The sequence below is a fragment of the Leuciscus leuciscus genome, assembly GCF_965113295.1.
Source record: "Leuciscus leuciscus genome assembly, chromosome: 8".
NCBI lineage: Eukaryota > Metazoa > Chordata > Actinopteri > Cypriniformes > Leuciscidae > Leuciscus > Leuciscus leuciscus.
The window spans coordinates 41,591,494-41,610,300 of record NC_138732.1 but is presented as its reverse complement, the minus strand read 5'-3'; the positions used below and the strand labels follow the sequence as shown (position 1 = coordinate 41,610,300).

The 18,807-nt window shown below is 39.3% G+C and overlaps 1 protein-coding gene and 1 long non-coding RNA gene across 3 annotated transcripts in view; both read right to left on the bottom strand.

Annotated features, from left to right (window-relative positions):
* Window positions 1–18,807, bottom strand: part of LOC309505166 — a 172,453-nt gene that overhangs the window by 28,536 nt on the left and 125,110 nt on the right. The gene's annotated exons all lie outside the window — the stretch shown is intronic.
* On the bottom strand, window positions 961–17,140 carry ccdc142 (coiled-coil domain containing 142). 2 transcript variants are annotated; one of them, XM_082178285.1, is made up of 14 exons: window positions 16,860–17,140; window positions 16,732–16,760; window positions 16,593–16,649; window positions 13,059–13,117; window positions 12,858–12,921; window positions 10,680–12,116; window positions 10,240–10,326; window positions 10,012–10,155; window positions 8,572–8,735; window positions 6,353–6,472; window positions 5,086–5,200; window positions 4,100–4,277; window positions 3,134–3,345; window positions 961–1,358 (listed from the first exon to the last, which is right to left on the bottom strand). In XM_082178285.1, the coding sequence occupies exons 3-14, from the start codon at window positions 16,642–16,644 to the stop codon at window positions 1,102–1,104; spliced, it is 2,889 nt and encodes a 962-aa protein (XP_082034411.1). In that variant the 5' UTR covers window positions 16,645–16,649; window positions 16,732–16,760; window positions 16,860–17,140; the 3' UTR covers window positions 961–1,101. The 2 variants fall into 2 exon arrangements, with proteins under 2 accessions (XP_082034411.1, XP_082034412.1); XM_082178286.1 differs by having other exon boundaries at window positions 16,869–17,140.

The window sequence follows — 18,807 nt, the reverse complement described above, 5'->3', positions numbered from 1 at the left end:
TAAAAAAATATATTTGTGCATGTAATAGAAAACATTTTGTATTGTAAATCTCAAATCCCAAAGTAATTATCAATATTATAAATTCAATACTTAATAATGTATGTTTAAATTCATGTTTACAATATGTAAGACAAGATATAGTATTGACACATTTTAGTAATCTTCTTGCCAGTGAAATCCTCATATGTTCATAAGTATGCCGTTGCCATGAAAAACAGAGCGTTGCTATGGACGCAGGATTCTAACCGTAGAGACAGAATTGACTATTTACTTTAGCGGAAGCAATACAATCGTTTTTAAATCAATATTTGGTGTCAAATTATTGATTTATTTGGTAGGTAGCCATGTAATAAGCGTGATAATGTAGAGCGAGGCGGTTGTTATAGCGAATACAACCCCGACAGGCTGATTCGGTTGTATTCGCTATAACAACCGCCTCGCTCTACATTATCCCTTACATATATAATGTTGCATATAATGTATAATAATGCGCTGGGGGAATATTTGAGTGTCCTGATAATGCCAGATGTCTGATGTTACCAGTAAAAGTGGCTGACAATATTTTAAATATATCTAGTCAGTGACAGAGTTCAAGCATGTTCGTCTAAAATAATTCTGTATTTTCAGTCATGAATATTGTTATTCTGGTGTCTCTACTGCCCTTTGGGTTTCCAACACCAAGTTCAAGACTATTCATTTAAACACACAAATTTAGCTTTTTAATCAACAGTAAATTTTTTTGTTAATCTTCTATCATGTCTTGGAGTATCGCAATAATGTCGTATCGTGAGTTCAGTATCTTGATATGCATCGAATCATGATATGAGGGAATCGTTACACCCCTAATAATGTGTAAAAAATAAAAATCAGTAAAATCTTAATCAAATATTACAATTAAAATTATTCAGCATTTCAGTACTTTGGCAACGGACAAAATATAAAATAAAATTAAAATGAATATATGTGAAATATGTTTTATTCAGAAAGGCATGAACAGTAACATTGTTTCTCTGAGTTTTCCACAGTAAAGACGAGCGCTCTCAGTCCAGGACCCCCTCACGCTCTCAGTGCAGGACCCCCTCATGCTCTCAGTGTCTCTGTCTAGGGCTCAGATCTGGTGAAGCACTGCAGGCCCGGGAGCCTCCAGCGGGAGCCGGTGTGTATCCGCAGGTCCAGCCACTCCTGCTGCGCCGAGGCCAGGTAGGGCTCGCAGGACTCGGGCGGGGGGGTCAGCAGGTCTGGGGTCAGCGAGCTCTCGGCTTGGGTCAGAGCCTGGTGCCACGCCGCCTGCACATCCATGCTCTCCAGATTATGGAGACCTCCCGCCGCCTGATCCATCACCTGAGCGCTGCTCGGGCCTGAGGGACACGGCACATGGGGTTAAAGGGTTAGTTCACCCAGAAATGACAATTCTGTCAGAAATTACTTTAAACTATAATATATTTCTAATATAAAACAAATCTATAAATAAATATTTGTAGTGCTTTTGAACACTCCTTTTCTGTGGCATGCTGTGTTTTAATGTTTGCTTAGCGAATGATAACAGCAGAATTAATGGTCTGAGAAAATAATTTTGTGCAAATAAATCTGTTTCCATAAAAAATATAAAGCAATTAAAAAATACTATTTGGCCATTGGAAAAGATTGAGAAAAACTTTTTTTGAAATGTATTTAGGGCCCAAGCCCTGAAAGGGAGAAGGTGATAATCAGGTAGGCCTATTGTATCTAAAAATATACTAGAGAATATACTACTCTCAGTATGTGACTGAGAATATTTTACCACCGGTTAATCGACGTGTGACACCACTGGGGGCTTTTAAATCGCTAACTTAAGAACGAAAGTAAAATATGTTCGTCCGCACGGACATTGATAATGGTGCGGAGCAGAGCGAGCGTTTTCAATGAATTCCTATGGAAGTAGGCTCTTTTATGCTCGGGTATAAAGGCACGAGGGTGGCGGTGCCACCGGCTTGGGCCCGTCATCGCTGCTCGCAGCTATATTATACTACTTGATTTATTTATTCAAAAACCAGGCAAGGATAGAATACTAAATTATTTTTATCAATGAAATTCCATATGCAAATTATATGCAGATGAAGAAAGCGAGGCATTGTAAGCTTCATATATGGTTATTTCTGGGAGGAGACGCACGTGCCACAATCTTCCACTGACTGGGATTATAAAGGGAATTTTGCGCAGGTTCTGGTGTTCGCACGGTTTTATAAATGAGACCCCTGGACTTTCAAAGGAGATACTGCTCAAGTTTCATTAAAATTAGATTGATTTGGTTTCAAAGATGAAAGATGAACCAAACTCACATGGTTAGGAATGACAGGAGGGTGAGTGAATGATGAATGTTAAAGGGGTGGTATAATGCCCTTTTTACAAGATGTAAAATAAGTCTCTGATGTCCACAGAGTGTGTATGTGAAATTTTAGCTTAAAATGCCCCACAGATATTTTTATACAGCATGTTAAAGTTGTCACTTTTTGAGGGTGAGCAAAAACACACCGTTTTTGTGTCGGTCCCTTTAAATGCAAATGAGCTGCTGCTCCCGGCACAGAGGGCGGAGCTTCAAGAGCTTGTGTGTGTGTGTGTGTGTGTGTGTGTGTGTGTGTGTGTGTGTGTGTGTGTGTGTGTTAGCAGCTCCAAATACCTCACACAGACACACACTGAAAATTTCAAAAACGTTTAGCCTTTTATGTTCCAACCAGAGTCAGACAATAATGGAGAGACTCAATAAGAAGTGACAACATGTAGAAGCAACAGGACACTTCTGAATGGTTAGTTGATGAATTTATGTTGCCGATGTGTAGTTAACTGTCTTCTAGTCATTGATAATCTATAAATCGTGTTAAGGGGGCGGGGTTTATGTAAATTTTAGGGTTAGTGATGTCACTAACACAGGAGGAAGCTCGTGTAGTCTATACCGGCTGTTTGATATAGTCCTTAAAAAGCAATTTCTTTAAAAGCAAATATCTCCCTTTGCTTTGAACTTTGAGTGTTGTAACTTTGCAGATGTTGTTTATGCTCAAACAGCAACTTTACACACTAACTAAAGTTAGAAAAGTCAAATCATAATCAACCACCCCTTTAATTCTGTGTTGAGTGATGATTGTGTGAGTGAACTCACAGCAGTGTCTGAAGGGCTCCCAGCTGCGGGGGGGCAGGTAGGGTTTGGCCACTGGTTGCTGAAGCAGGCACACGATCGCATTATCCACCTGATGAAACACACGCAGGGACAGCAGCTTCTGGAGCAGCTCCTCCGAGAGACGGTACTCCTCTGAGCGAACGAGGTCTCGGATCGAGTCGAAGTCCTGCTTCAGCTGCAGAGCTCCCTGAATGCTGTGCGAAGGATCAGATCACGTTAACACACAGTGAAGCGCTAGCGTCCAGTCCATTACTCCACCACACACACATACACACGCTGACAGTCAAAGGTTTGGGATCGGTAAGATTGTTCATGTTTTTAAAAGTCGTCACTTCTGCTCACAAATTATGATTTGATTCTAATACTATTAATGTTGAAAAGAGTTATGTAACTTTTTTTTTTTTTTCAGGATTCTTTGATGAATAGAAAGTTAAATGCTGTTCTTTTGAACTTTCTATTCATTAAAGAATCCTGAAAAAAAAAAAAAATAATGTACACAACTGTTTTTCAACATGAATAATAATCATAAATGTTTCTTGAGCATCAACTCATCATATTAGAATGATTTCTGAAGGATCATGTGACACTGAAGACTGGAGTAATGATGTTGAAAATTCAGCTTTGATCACAGGAATAAATTACACTACTAGATATTCACATAGAAAACAAGATGATTCACATTAGAATAATATTTCACAATATTACAGTTTTTTTCTGTATTTTTAAATAAATAAATGCAGCCTTAATGAGCAGAAGAGACTTATTTTAAAAACATTAAAAATTCTTACCGATCCCAAAGGTTTGAACCGCAGTGTACATGTCAACTTACTCCAACCCTAACCTCACAGTCTACTCTATTGAGAGTTAGTTGACCTGTAGTTACTTGTAGTTACTTGTAGTTGGACCATCAAAATAAAGTGTATCTTTTTTGGCAGTGTGTCCACCCACCTGAACTTGATCTTCTGCTTGAGTATGTGCTCCATCCAGGCCTCCATGAAGGCGGTCATGGCCTCTGCGAGAGCAGGAACACGAGCTTCATCGGGGAGGGTCTGAATGCTCTCCATCACCTGGCCGATCACGCTCTGAGCCGCACACGCTGCATACTCACTCGGCCTGCTGGGAAACTCTGAAGACATCCACACACACAGGAGGATTTAAAGGTTCTCAAGCACAGACACAATACACTGAGGACTGGCATTAGAGGCTTTCACACCGGAGGAACCTCTTCATAGTTCCTAGAGCTGCTGGCGGAAGTTCCCTGATGTCGGCGTGTTCGCACCGCAGGATTTAGGAACGATGTTAGTTCTAGAAACTCCTTTGGAGGAACTAATTTACTCCTCCTTCAGAGTCGGTCTAAACCAGCGCTATAGGAACTACAGTGATGTCAGTGTTCGCTGATTGGCCATTTTTAAAAAGGCTGTGAACACACAGACTATAGTCTATATATTTACTCCAGAAACTAACTCTACTACATGTAAAACAGTGATAGATGAGCCTCTTAACCTTTACACTGAGGAGAAAACCCAACGCGACTTTGAGGAGAGCAAGAGAAACATGATCATGATGTGTTTCTGCTCAGCAACACTGGACATCAACCACACGACATACGCTAATAACTCTTCATCACTGTCTATTTATGTATAACAGTTTAACTATAACGTATTAGACTGTTAGACAGATCGTGAACTGATGAACACGGAGAATGTGAGCGCTGTGAGCTCAGACTGGTGTTCTCAGCGCCGTCAAAATAAAGGTCAGAACAACAAGTGTGTCTTACGTCACTTCAGAGCTCCTACTGGCGGTGCGAACGCAACCAGGAAAACATTCCTATGGGAACCATTAGTTCTCGGGGAACCATCCTGGAGGCTCGTTGCTTTAACTAAGTTCCTAGAACTATCCGGTGCGAAAGCCCCTGTTCACTCATGCGTCTGTACCCGTTCTGTGACTGATCCTCCAGTGTTTTGCTGACGGCATGGTTTGCTCGAAGATCTCCACAGACATTTTCTTACAGTCCATAGAAAAGGTCCTCAGGACGAGATCAGAGAAATCCTGCAAAACGAGACAAACTGAATCAGAAAGCACAGATTTTTGTTCAAATGCGTTTATCATTTTTTATTGTTTTTGAATGGTAGCGCAATTTTGCCCCCGGTTTCATGGACAAGGCTGAAGATAATCCCAGACAAAAATGTATGTTCGAGTTGTTTTAACTGAAATCAACTTGCTCTGATGTCAGTGCCATTGTTTTGTCTCAAGATGCACACCAGTGATGTATTTTCTAAGGCATTGTGTTTATAAAAGCTTCCTAAATGTCCTATTTGAACTAAGGCCTGATCCTGACTTAATCTAAGCCTTGTCTGTGAAACCAGGCCTACATGTTTCAATTTTTCATCATACCAATGGTAGTTCATACAAAAAATTTATTTTCTATCATCACTTTCTCACCCTCAAATCCTTCCAAACCTGCATGATTACTTTCTTCTGTGAAACATATAAGATATTTTGAAAAATGAAATGAGAAATTAAACAAATGACTTTCATTGTATAAAAAAAAAAAAAAAAACTTCTTTTATGTTCCAAAGAGGAAAGAAAGTCAAGTTTGGAAAGATGTGAGAATTGTCATTTTTCGAGATGTTTTTCGGCGCGTCTTTGTGTTCACACCCAAGCGATTTTCACTGGCGATGCGCTGAGTGAGGTTTTACTCTCTGAATCCTATTTGATCTGCGACTCCTCTCCATAACAACTCCCTCTTATCGAGATTTTCGTAGTCGCTGTGGCGTTTGTGTTCAGACACCAAAGACACCAGTAGCTCTACATTCATCTGGCCTCGTTGCATCTTCCTCGTCGTCTTTTATCAATGTGTGCTCGGCAAGACCATTTAGTGCTTGAGCTCCACCAAGTACCATAGACATAATATTTATTACGTGTATGCCAAGAACTGTAACTTCAGCAGCTCCAGGCACGTGAACAAAAGCGCTAATCTCATTGGTCGACCAGTTTTTAATGCGGCGCATCAAAAAAAATTAATAAAAAAGAACCCAAGGAGTTTTTACACCTGCCGTTTTGTGCGTCGGTGTGCATACTCCCATTGGCGCCCTTTGTTTAGTCACGAGGCGTTAAACGTCGGCGAAAAGCGCGCGATAATCGCCCCGGTGTGCACGGGTCTTTATGCAGGAACTGTGTAACGATGCTGTACTTCCTCACCTGTAGATGTGTGAGAGCCTGAGAGAGCGAGGCTGTGTGCTGAACTATCAGACGCTGATCTGAGTCTCTGCCGACGGCTCCAGCGAGCTGGACCAGGCTCTCCACCGAGTCCTTCAGATCCTGACCACAGACACAAACACATGCTACACATTAGGGGTGTGTGATACGATGATTTTTAGATTGTGAACGATGAAAATGTCTCCACGATCTGCCTTTGAAGAGGGATTATAGTATTGTGACCACACACACTGTACATTCACATTCATAGCACATTTAGGGGCTGTTTACACCTGGCCACTTCATGTGTTTCTGTGATGGGATAGCTCTCAGATCGTGAAAAGACCAGGTGTAAATGCCCTCCGAAACGCATTCGAGACGGATTTGAATCAGATCGCTCAAACCACTTCAGGAGGAAGTCTGGGCCGCTTTCCAGACGAAACTGGACAAGTGTAAATGCATCTGGTTGTTGAAACCACATGTAAACTGAATGCTTTTTCAAGCGTCTCCATACTTGAAAAACCACGGAAAACTACTTTTAAACAGGAAATTACGGAATATTTACGTACATATTTACAGTGGGTCTATTCGCACGGGAAAAGTCGCCGGAATCTTTACTGACATTGTCCGTAATGATCACTGAGATGCACATTCGGATGGGACTATGATCACTGAGATGCACATTCGGATGGGACTAAAATCACAGAGAAGCTCTGGTAATAATGACTTTGCCCCACATTTAACATGTTAAACTAGTCCCATCCGAATAGGGCTAGACGCAGACGCTTAACACACAATAATCTTCATTAAAAGTAAAGAAACTAAATTATCTTAGAGTAAAGAAGAGTAAAGAAACTTAAATGATCGGTAGCTAGGCTCACGTGACTGCAGTTCTTCACCATCAGGATATTTTTTTATTAGCACGCATTAAAAGCCTCGCCAGTTGAGCTTTTTATTCACATGCTATTCTGACTTGAGCTTTCTGAGCGTGGACACTGAAAGCGTGCGCACACTTCATCACATCTTCTTATTGCTATAACTGTCAAATACACACAAGGTTTACTTAAACACAGTCAATAATATCTTAAAGGGTTAGTTCACCCAAAAATGAAGTTTCTGTCAGTAATTACTCTCCCTCATGTCATTTCAAACCTGTAAGACCTTCGTTCATCTTCTGAACACGAATTAAGATATTTTTGATGAAATGGGAGAGGTTTCTGAACCTCTCAGAAAGTCAGAAGTCATTGCAACTTTCAAGGCCCAGAAATTTAGTAAAGGCATCGTTAAAATAGTCCATGTGACTATAATAACCTTAATGTTATGAAGCGACAAGAATCCTTTTTGTCCGCAAAAAAACATAAATAACAACTTTATTCAACAATTTCTTCACTTCTCTTCTGAAGACAATTTTGTATGCAGACAAAAAGTATTCTCGCCACTTCATAACATTACATTTAAACCACTGTAGTCACATGGACTTATTACAGCAATTTTGGTACCCAAAATCCTGTAAATCAAATACAATCAACTAATGATTTAAAAAAAAAAATTTTTTAAACAAACAAACAGGAAATTACATCCACAATAGTAGCAGCAAACATTACACGAAAAAAGAAAAAACATCAATTGGGAAGCAACATAATAAATTACTAAATAATGCAAACCATACAGTAATACAGCCCTTCAAACTATACAGTTGTATATTTAATACTCAACTGAAAGACACATGGACTATTTTAACGATGTCTTTACTACCTTTCTGGGCCTTGAATGTTGCAATGACTTTGCTGCTTATGTGGGTTCAGAAACCTCTCACATTTCATCAAAAATATCTTAATTTGTGTTCTGAAGATGAACAAAGGTTTTACGGGTTTGGAACAACATGAGGGCGATTAATTAGTGACAGAAATTTCATTTTTGGGTGAATTAACCCTTTAAAATTAAGTGGATGGAAACAGTTCGGATGCGTGTCAGTATATTGGATCAGTGCATTCGCTCTTAAAGTGACAGTAGCCTAATAAACCTGCTGCCGTCTGTCATTAATGTTAATCAAACAACAAAAGACAAAGAGAAAATCACTCACTGCTCTTGACTGAATAACCTTAACAGCTTTAATAAGAATCAGTGTCTATTTAATTCACACACCTATGTTAGATTAAAATATATATCCTTTATCAGAAAAAGACGGATATAAATGCATGGATGTGAGTGTTTTTATTTACCTTGAGATCTCCTTGTGTGACCAGCAGGAACTTATCAAGGGACCAGGAGGCCAGAAACTGGTAGGCTTTACTCATGACCCAGATAGTCGAGGCCTGGACAGTGACGACTGACCTACACAACAGCCCCAGATGAGTCTCCCGAAGACTCCTGGATCCACGCTCACCTGGGGAAACACATCAGTGCCAACGGGATGAGCTCAGGGATCTCATGCACCTTCAACACTGGCCAAACTAGGGACAGAAACAATACTGGTACTTCGTTACAGAAGCAATATTAAAATCATAATATATAAAAATATAGGAAATTATTTTCACAATACGCAATTATTTTGCTATTTATTTTATTTGTATTATTGCTTGTAATCTGTTTCTTTGGTATTTATTTTATTAACGATAGTTAAATAATTATCTGGAAAAACTCTAAGCAATGTTTAACAGAAAAATGTATCAAAATATGTTTTAATTAGTGCTGGGCAACGTTAATCGTGTCCAAAATAAAAGTTTGTGTTTACATAATATATGTGTGTGTGTACTGTGTGTAATTATTTTGTATATATAAATACATGCATTTATATACAATTTAAATGTAAAATATTTATATTTGTATATAATATAAATTATGTATAAATATATTTACAGTATATATGCAAAAATGTCTTAAATATATACATGCATGTGTGTGTGTATTTATATATAAAAAAATATTATACACAGTACACACACATATATTATGTAAACACAAACTTTTATTTTGGACATGATTAATCGTTGCCCAGCACTAATTTTAATGTAATTTGATAATATTTATTTTATTTAGTTATATACCATTCTAGTTTTTGCTGTAAAATTATGATGTACACTACCATTCAAAAGTTTGGCATATGTAAGATTTATTTAATAAATTAATATTGTCATTGAGCAAAGTTGCATTAAATTGATCAAAAGTGACAGTAAAGACATTTATAATGTTCAAAAGGTTTCAAATAAATGCTGTTCTTGAAAACTTTCTATTCATCAAAGAATCGTGAAAAATAAATATATCAGTTTCCTCAAAAATATGAAGCAGCAACAACTGTTTTAAACATTGATAATAATCATAAATGTTTCTTGAGCATCAAATCATCATATTAGAATGATTTCTGAAAGATCATGTGACACTGAAGACTGGAGTAATGATGCTGAAAATTCAGCTTTGATCTGAGGAATAAATTACACTTTAATATATATTCACATAGAAAACAGCGGGTTTACATTGTAATAATATTTCACAATTTTTACTGTACTTTTGAACAAATAAATGCAGCCTTGGTGAGCAGAAGAGACCTTCAAATACATTAAATATCTCAAAGTTTTGAACATTAGTGTAGCATCATGACAACCCTAGTAGTCTATCAGACATTGATCAGACTGAAGATGACAGGAGTGTGTGTGTGAAGTTACCGGGCAGGAGCTTCAGGACGGTGTGAAGAGGAGGGAAGAGCTGGAGGATCAGATCCATAGTGGCCGTTCTCACCGCACATCTCTCATGCGTTACTGCAGGAACACACTTCTCTTTCAGTCCCGAGCCCAGCGACAAACACATCACTGCAACACAACCACACAACAACACCACTCTCACCTCCGAAGACTCATCTGAGGGGTCATAATGTGAAGATAAACACTACTCACTCTCATCCCACCGTGTGAAGGCGGCAGTCGACAAAACACGAGAGCAGAAATTGCTCAAACTTTCTTTACATTCTTCTGGAACAAGGTCTAGAAAGACACAAAAGGAATGGAAAAAGATGTAAAACAAACCTTGAAAACAACTTTGATTTCAGAATAACAAAAAAGTCAAAACCTCAATGCAGAAAATGCAAACCCTATACCCTAACCCCTATGTAAGTACATATAGTTAATTATTATTACTCAGTAGTTAAATGTATAATTACACTGTAACAATGACACCTTAAAATAAAGTGTTACCAAATAAAGTGTAACCAATTATGATGTGAAATATGACCCAGCCATTTCTTTGCAAAAGATTCAACCATTAGCATTTCATATCTTCTCAAAACACATTACACACATTTGATTGACAGTTGACACACATTCAACCCCATCAGTACCTTCCACACACGAATGCCTGAGCCACGAGACCAAAAGCACCAGCGCCTCATCGTTCCACAGGTTGAGGCTTCCCAGAGCGCTGTTGCACGACTGATAACGAAAGTGTCGTGCGACTGCCTCCCCGAACTCCCTCCACAGCAGCTCCTTATAGTGAGAGAAGAGCTTGATCTGCCCCAGATCCACACAGACCGTCCTGCAGGGCATTCTGGGTCGGTTCAGATGCCTCTCCTCTCCTTCACTGGCCCGTCGACAGATCACCATAGAGTCCTCCAGATCCAACGCAGGTTTCCTGGGAATATGCGAAGCTAAGAGATTGGTGGAAGTCACTAGGACTTGAAAGAGAGTATCGAGACACTCTCGGTCTCGAGAGATGAAGGAAGCGAAGGGAAGATTCGAGGACCAGAGGCTATGAACGGGTTTCCGGGACGCCTCGTCAACAGCAGCTTCGATGTGTGTGTTTATCGCGGGTGAGGATACAACTCGAGGGTTGTTTGCGATATGTAGGAGGTTACTCTGCTGGGAAGACCATGTGTAAAGTTGCTCGGCGGCTTTCTTCGCTTGACTCCGGGCCAGAACCATCATTAGCCGCTCGACGGGGAACGGTCTGGCGTTTTGAAGCCAGTCTGAGCCGAAGTCGAGCCCTGAGCTCCTCTTGTCCTGAAGGATCTGGTTGAAGAGCTCGACGGCACACAGCAGGTCCACTAGAGCGTCTCGAGGCACGCGATCCGGCTGGGCCTCGGCTAGGGCACGGAGAGCCGTGTGAATGCACTGCTCCATTAAAAACACCGCCTGTGAGCCTAACAGATTTAGCGTTCGCCGCATTGACGCGAGCGCTTCGACTCGGGTGAAAAGCACACGCCGGAGACTGTGATCAGTTCGAGCTTTAGTCCTGAGGAGATCCCAGTGGTTTACGTGAACCTGCATTTCTAGACATAAAGCTTTAAGGCTGAGGCTCCATGTGGAGTTCGGTTGCTCTCTGTCGGCTAACAGGAGACGAGTCCGCTCTAAAACCGAGCCTAGTTGAGTTACAAAACAAGAGGCTAGGTGTGTGCGCCGGGCGTATTCGCTGAGGAACAGCAGCTGGGCTCTCTGCTCCATCAGGTGCTGAAGCTGGCAGTAATGCTGGATGAAGGCTGAAGCCTGAGGGTGATGGAGAAACTCCTCAGGGGACGAGGAGACAGAGAGGTTTGTGACGCAGCCGAAGGGACGGGCTCCTGACGCCGGGTCGTGGAGCGTGAGGCACTGAGAGCCGAGGCTCTGTAACGCCTGACCCAAACGCTGGACACTCCTGGAGGAACAGCTCTCGCTCTCCGAGTCCCAGCTGCCGTCTCTGCTCTTCTGCCTCATGAGCCACTTCAGGCTGGGGTTTAAACGCGTGCGAAACAGAGCCTCTGCCCTCTGGAGGGATCTGGTGAACGGACCCTGGTACCAGGAAGCTGGGAGGACACAGAGAGGCACAATAAGTTAGCAATAAGGTACAAGAGGCTAGTGTCGTGAATAAGTCACGGCTGAAGGGCGTTGTTAGGCACGACGCGACGAGGAGTATTGTATTACCACACAACACAAATATTAAAGCCTCAGAATCAAGGACTGGAACCTACAAAAGGTCACAAAAAGTATTCTCGTCGCTTGATAAACTTATGGTTGAGCCACTGTAGTCACGTGGACTATTTTAAACAATGTCTTTGCTAACTTTTCTGGGCCGGCAGAATGAAATTGCCTAGAAGCCTATGGAGGAGTGAGACAGCGCTCAGATTATCATCACAAATATCTTAAATTGTGTTCCGAAGATGAACGAAAGTCTTACAGGGTTGGAACAACATGAGGGAGAATAATTACTGACAGAACTTTCATTTTTGGCTGAACTAACCCTTTAAGATCAGTCTTGTACCTTTGTATTTTTGTCTGATTTTCAAATACTTTTTTTGCTTTCAAATAAAAATTGTTAATGTTATGCTTCTCCTCGTAGCTGGTTGGATTGGTTCATGGCTCATAACGCTTTAACAAAGACTTTTTTTAAAATCCCTATGGGAGAAATGAATGGAAAAACTGCTTAAGTTGGGCTAATGCACTCTATTGAGTAATAATGAGTCACGACCTCTGCATTCAAATGATATTTACTTCTGTAATCTATTTGTATTTCCTGAATGTGCAAGAAGGCTTACCATCTCACTTACCATCAAATTTGTCATTTGATATGTATTCCTCTGGAAGTATCTCTGAAAGGTCACTTGGCCTGCTCTGTAAAAACACACAAAGATATGATTATCAATAACACACGAGTGAGGACGCCTTGTCTGCTGGTTTATAACTCGAGAGAGATTTATGCTGTGAATGATGTAATACACAGGTGTGTTTGAGAGTCGTTGGGTCTTGACCTGTCCATGATCCGAACGCTGGTTTTCAGGACTGTCAGCAGCACAGCCGTCCGTTTTGTCTGTTTGGGATCAGGAAAGTCAGAAAACAAGCAAATGTTGAGACTTCAATGGTACTGATTGGCTTCTACTGATCCGGTTTGATCATTTAATATAAACGGACATCACTAGTCAAAGGTTTCAACACTCAGTACTGGACTGAATGATCAGGGCTGCGTTTCCCGATAGCGTTGTCTCTTAGCGCGCTACGACGACTCAAAGTATAACTTAACTAAAGGTATAGGCGTGTTACCCGAACCATATGGTAGGAAGCTGCTTAAGATACGCCTTCTTACGTGCGACGTTACCCGGTGCTGTCCGTGGAGATGCTGCTGAATCTGCTGATGTCGACGGCTCGGGAATCAGTTATTCTCTCGTGCAGGGGCTGTTTATGTGAGAAAGCGGCGGTCTTTATAAAAGAAGCACTTCAGAAATAGTCGAAATTGCATTTATTAGGACTCATGGGATATTATAAAAAATTATCTAAACTATAATAGCCTATAATAGCCTAGCCTACATATTTTAAAATTGTATCACATATTGCTGCCATAATAACCATTTCAAATTTGTACGTGCTTTCATCTCTTTCCCATTTTTGTTCGCTGAGGTGGAGCTGCAATGAAATATTGTTCTTGTAAATACTTTCCAGCATTTCAGTAATAAAAGTGTACATCTTATGTACGGTGCTCGGCAGTGATCAAAAAGGATTTAAACAATGAATTTTGAATCTCTTCTTGTAAACTCAGAGATGTGGATTCAGACGGCAATTAAATCCCCACACGACCTGTTTGTCAAAAAACTGTAGGTCATTTGGTCAGGGATTTTTACACAGGTTGAGTGAGAAAAAACACTGATATTATGGATTCGGACGGCACTAAAATCACTGACTAACCCCTGTTACGAGCCCATGAGAAACAATTAGCGTCTGAATAGGACTTAACTGACAGTAGCCTATGCTTTCACTGGATGGCGCCGTCTTTTAGCACAACTATGCGATGTTTCGCTGACATAGTTTGAGCAAACTCCCCACCACTATCATTCCCTTTAGACTATTATGCCTTTAATGGTTTGCCAGCTGATGTACCTTTGGATAACATAATACAAATCTAACAACAATCAGTGTAATGACAATTTTATTCTTTGCATGAAAACACTTGAATTAGCCTAACTGAACACTGTCTGGGTGTATTAAAACTTCAGGATTATATTCGTATAGCCCTGCAACAGTGATAAGGTGAAGCTAAGAGTGGTCCAGACCAACCTCACGAACGCATGACTTACAGAAGGTATGCTTAACTAAGAACGTTTCGGGAAACACGTATTAACGATAAGGTACAGCTTAAGGTGTAACTTAAGAACGACGTAGCGTCAAGAAGGTTTCGGGAAACGCAGCCCTGAACTTTTAATCTTTTGATCAGAATTTCCCTACATGAAAGCAGCACAAAAAAATCATTGTGTCCTTCTCGTTCAATGCTGTATTTTTGGGTCGCTACTTCCATTTCTGTTCTTTCATAATGTTTCGAGATCATCATATTAGAATGATTTCTGAAGGATCATGTGACACTGAAGACTGGAGTAATGATGCTGTAAATTCAGCTTTGAGTATATTCACAGGAATAAATTACACTTTACAACATATTCACGTTGAAAACCGCTATTTTAAAATGGCAATAAATTGTAGTTTTATGGTATTTTTGATCAAATGAATGCAGCTTTGGTGAGCTTAACCCTTACAACTGTATCAACATCAATGATCATGTTGATCCATTTATCATGTTGATACTGAATGATCAACACGATCCAAACTTTGCAAGAAAACCCTTCCACAAGCCTTCTGTCATCTATCCGATAGCTCATACTTTTAGCATGTACAAGGCCTTCAAGTATAACTTAAAAAATGTTTATTTGTTCATCTCTCAATCATCACTGTATTGCATTGCATTATGTTTTAAAACTACAGAGCTTAGATCATAAAACTAAGCATTTCAAGATCATCTTATTATAGGCAGAGACTGACGACTGATATGCATTTTAAGATCTCATTGATTTCCTTTACAAGCATCAGAATTTCATCTTACTTTTTGTCCATAAAAAAAACAAAAACAAAACAGCATCTGCACAATTGCGTATTTTTGCTCAGTTTGAGCCTCTAAATAAAATTGAGCTGTTTTTTCCTCCGTTTTCTCACTATATCAGACTAAATGAGCCATAAACGCCTGGTGTGTCAAATGTGATCATCAGGCTTTTGAGGAAGGTTTATTTGTTCATCTCTCAATCATCATTGTATTGTATTGCATTATATGTTTTAAAACTACAGAACTTTGATCATTTAAATATGATCTTACTAAGACATTATTGGCAGATATTGTTATTTATGTAATTTTTTTTCGGTAGAAAGACAAATATAAATAGCGATGAAAGCCAAAATATTAAAAGTCACAGACTTTTTTACTGTGTTTTACTGAGATTTACTGAGTACCATTTTAACCTGAGATTTGGAGCCAAATTACAGGGGTGTAAAAATTACTTTAGAAAGATGGCGGCATCGTTATTTAATTTTTACACAGAGATTGGTAGATCTATTAGTAAAATCTGTTGACTTCATCAATCTTTGTTGCATTATATGCCAACAGTGACAGTTCAAAAATGGAAAAAAATCACTTATTGTGTTTTTTGCCTCAAGTTTGGACGCCTGTAACTCTAGAAAAAAAAAAAATATATATATATATATATCTTAACATCCTTTTAGATTCTGGTTTTATCAAACGTTTATTTTGGTATCTTCATTTTAAAGGCCCTATATGGTTCAATCCCAGAGATATGGAGATCTTAATGCGGCTCAGTGAGTAAAGTTGACACATTTTCAGTGGTCAAAAACCAAATGTGGGTCACTTTGCATACAGCTGATACTTGTTGCATTTAAAGAGGAATATCTAAAGAACACAATGTTGAAACTAGAAATGTATATCTTGTGTTTTTCTATCAACTCACTTGCATAAAACATTCCTGTCCGAGTCCCATAAATATTCCTTTTCTAAAGTTGTCATGCTTGTAAGTCCAAAAGTATTCAAGATATCCTTCTAGATTATCATTCTTAATAAACTTTACTTTTAAAATCTTCATTTTAAAGGTACTATGTAGTTCAGTCCCATCAGAATTTAATCTTGTCCATATCAATATCCGCACCAAAATTCATGCTTTTTGCTCAATTTGAGTCTCTGAATAAAACTGAGATGTTTATCATACTTTACCTATTATTTCATATGTCAAACTTTTTTCAAAAACATAAAAAAATCTTACCAACCCCGAACTTTTGAACGGTATTGTAGGTGACGTTTGACAGGTAGTTTATGCAACAATCAAAAGTCAACATTAGCCAAAGAAAATTCAAGGCAATTTGGAAGGTTACAAGTGCGACCTATAAAGCTGGTATTAGCGAGACTGTGCCAGTATCCCGTTTTAAAGGCAATAAGAGAGATTAAAAGGTGAAGTTGGCACCTGTGTGTGTGTGAGTGTGTTCCTCCTGAGATCCTCCTGATGACTGAGCCATCTCTCCTGGACACACACACACAATATATATCACATAATAAACCACAGAAACAACACAATCATAACAACAGTACATCTGAGAGCTTACCTGTTCATCTCAAAGGGCATCTTTCATCTCTAATCCGCGTAAATAAAGGCAAATTATTAATATTTAGCAGAAGAATGATTCAATACACAGCCTTGCTAAGTATAAATGACATTACACGTAAACAACACAATACACACCTGTCACTGAACCCACAGGAAAGCTCCAGGTCGTGGTTTATTCCAGTGTTTTGGTTTAAAGTCCTCCATTATAATACACTCTGATGCTAACAGGCTAGCTGAAGTTAACTGGCCAGTACAGCCCGCTAATAGTAACAGTCGCTAATCAGTGCACACGACAAACATTCAGTTCAACTCCTATTATAGGAAGACGCCTATTTCGAGGGGTATGTTGGTGGCAACAGGTTAGTTAATCCTCAGTTAAGCACATTTCCCGAACTTAGCATAGCATGAGAAGATCAGCCAATGAGAGTAGAGAACGCTGATTCTGACTGTGTCTCATTACCTAGCGAGCTGCCTACTTAGACAGCAGCGTTTATGACGCCCAAAATACACAACTGATGCCCAGAAGTGTTTTCTAAAATGTTTTGTTTAGTTAAATAATATTCAGATGTAGCCTACCTAAAATGTTACTCTTTTTTCCATTAGACTTGGATAGCAAGGAGAGTGTACACTACTGTCTAGACAGAAGAGAATCCGTAGGATTGAGGCAGAAGCGAATGGCGCTAAACTGGAGCACTGATGAGAAAGCGGGCTTCATAAGTCATTTTATATAAAGTCTTTGGTTTCAGGGGTTTTAAAAGTGTGGTTGAAGAGGCTACGGGTCTGTGGAAATGTTTAGAGAGAAACAGTGTAAATTCAAATAAAATTTAATTCGAATTGTATCGAATCTTTTTTTAAGACTATTTCTTTCTTTCTTTCTTTCTTTCTTTCTTTCTTTCTTTCTTTCTTTCTATGAAATGCTTGAAAGAACAGTAACAACAACTGTCATCGATTCAAATGTGTCTTATGACGTGGGTTAACAGCTTGAATCTTCGCTGAGAGGGTAACCCTGATCCTGTGGCTCCCTCTAGTAGACAACATTAATATCACAGCTTTCAGTTGAAATGGCTGATAGTTTAGAATTCGCTTTTTGCCGATCGAACATCATAATTTATGAAACTAAAGCGTGTTTGCTCAGAATGACTTATTCTCAGATGTTTTTGAGGACACAAAAATATAGGCATAGCCCAATAGTCATAATGGGTCATCAATCATCATACCTGACAAACATAAAAACTGTAGGCCTATCTCCTAAACTATTTAAGATTCGTAATTCTATTGATAACTTTTTTTTTTTTTTTGTCAGCATAGAACTGATGTGCGCAAAATTTGGTAAAGGTCTGACTCTTACAAATGGACTAGGTGTACGTTTTTTAACGGTGAAGTTTTTAGATTATCATAAAAAAATATCTTTAAAATAGTTTTTATTCATTTTCGGAACTTCAGAGTTATGTTTATTATTATTTTTTATTTATTTATTGTAGCGATATTGGCGGAATTTCACCTTGTGTGAACCTTGAGTGTGCCCTAATATTACGAATATTGAATTGAATATTACGAAGCCTCTAGTGACATGGTGAACAAAAATAATATTGACTTAAGTCAGCGCTTTTGCGTTTCCACAACGCAATCTCAGAGCAGTACACGTATTTTACGAGGTGGCCAATTCGTACACCCTCACTCGTTTTCGTACGATTTGTTTATAGACCCAAGTGACGGGCAAGTTTCGGTGTTAGGGTTGGTCCTTCCTGGTGACTTTAAAAATATACTTTTCAAATATAAATTCGTACGAATTAGCCACCTCGTAAAATACTTACGCATTACCGTGAGATCGGGTTGACAAATTGGGCCCCTTAGGGGCTCCGTAGTCCAGTCCTGTTGTGTATGTGTGTCAAGTTGGGCATTGCATCAGCAGATAAACTGTAGCCTATGTCAACTTGTAAAAATGTCCATTGCTTTAACTTATATCTTTGCATTGCTTCAACTAATCAAAATTATTTTTATTACTTTTTGCCAGCAATATCGCTTAGCTGCTGTGTGCCTGTTTTGGTGAAGATGTCAAGTTCGAAAAAGTTTT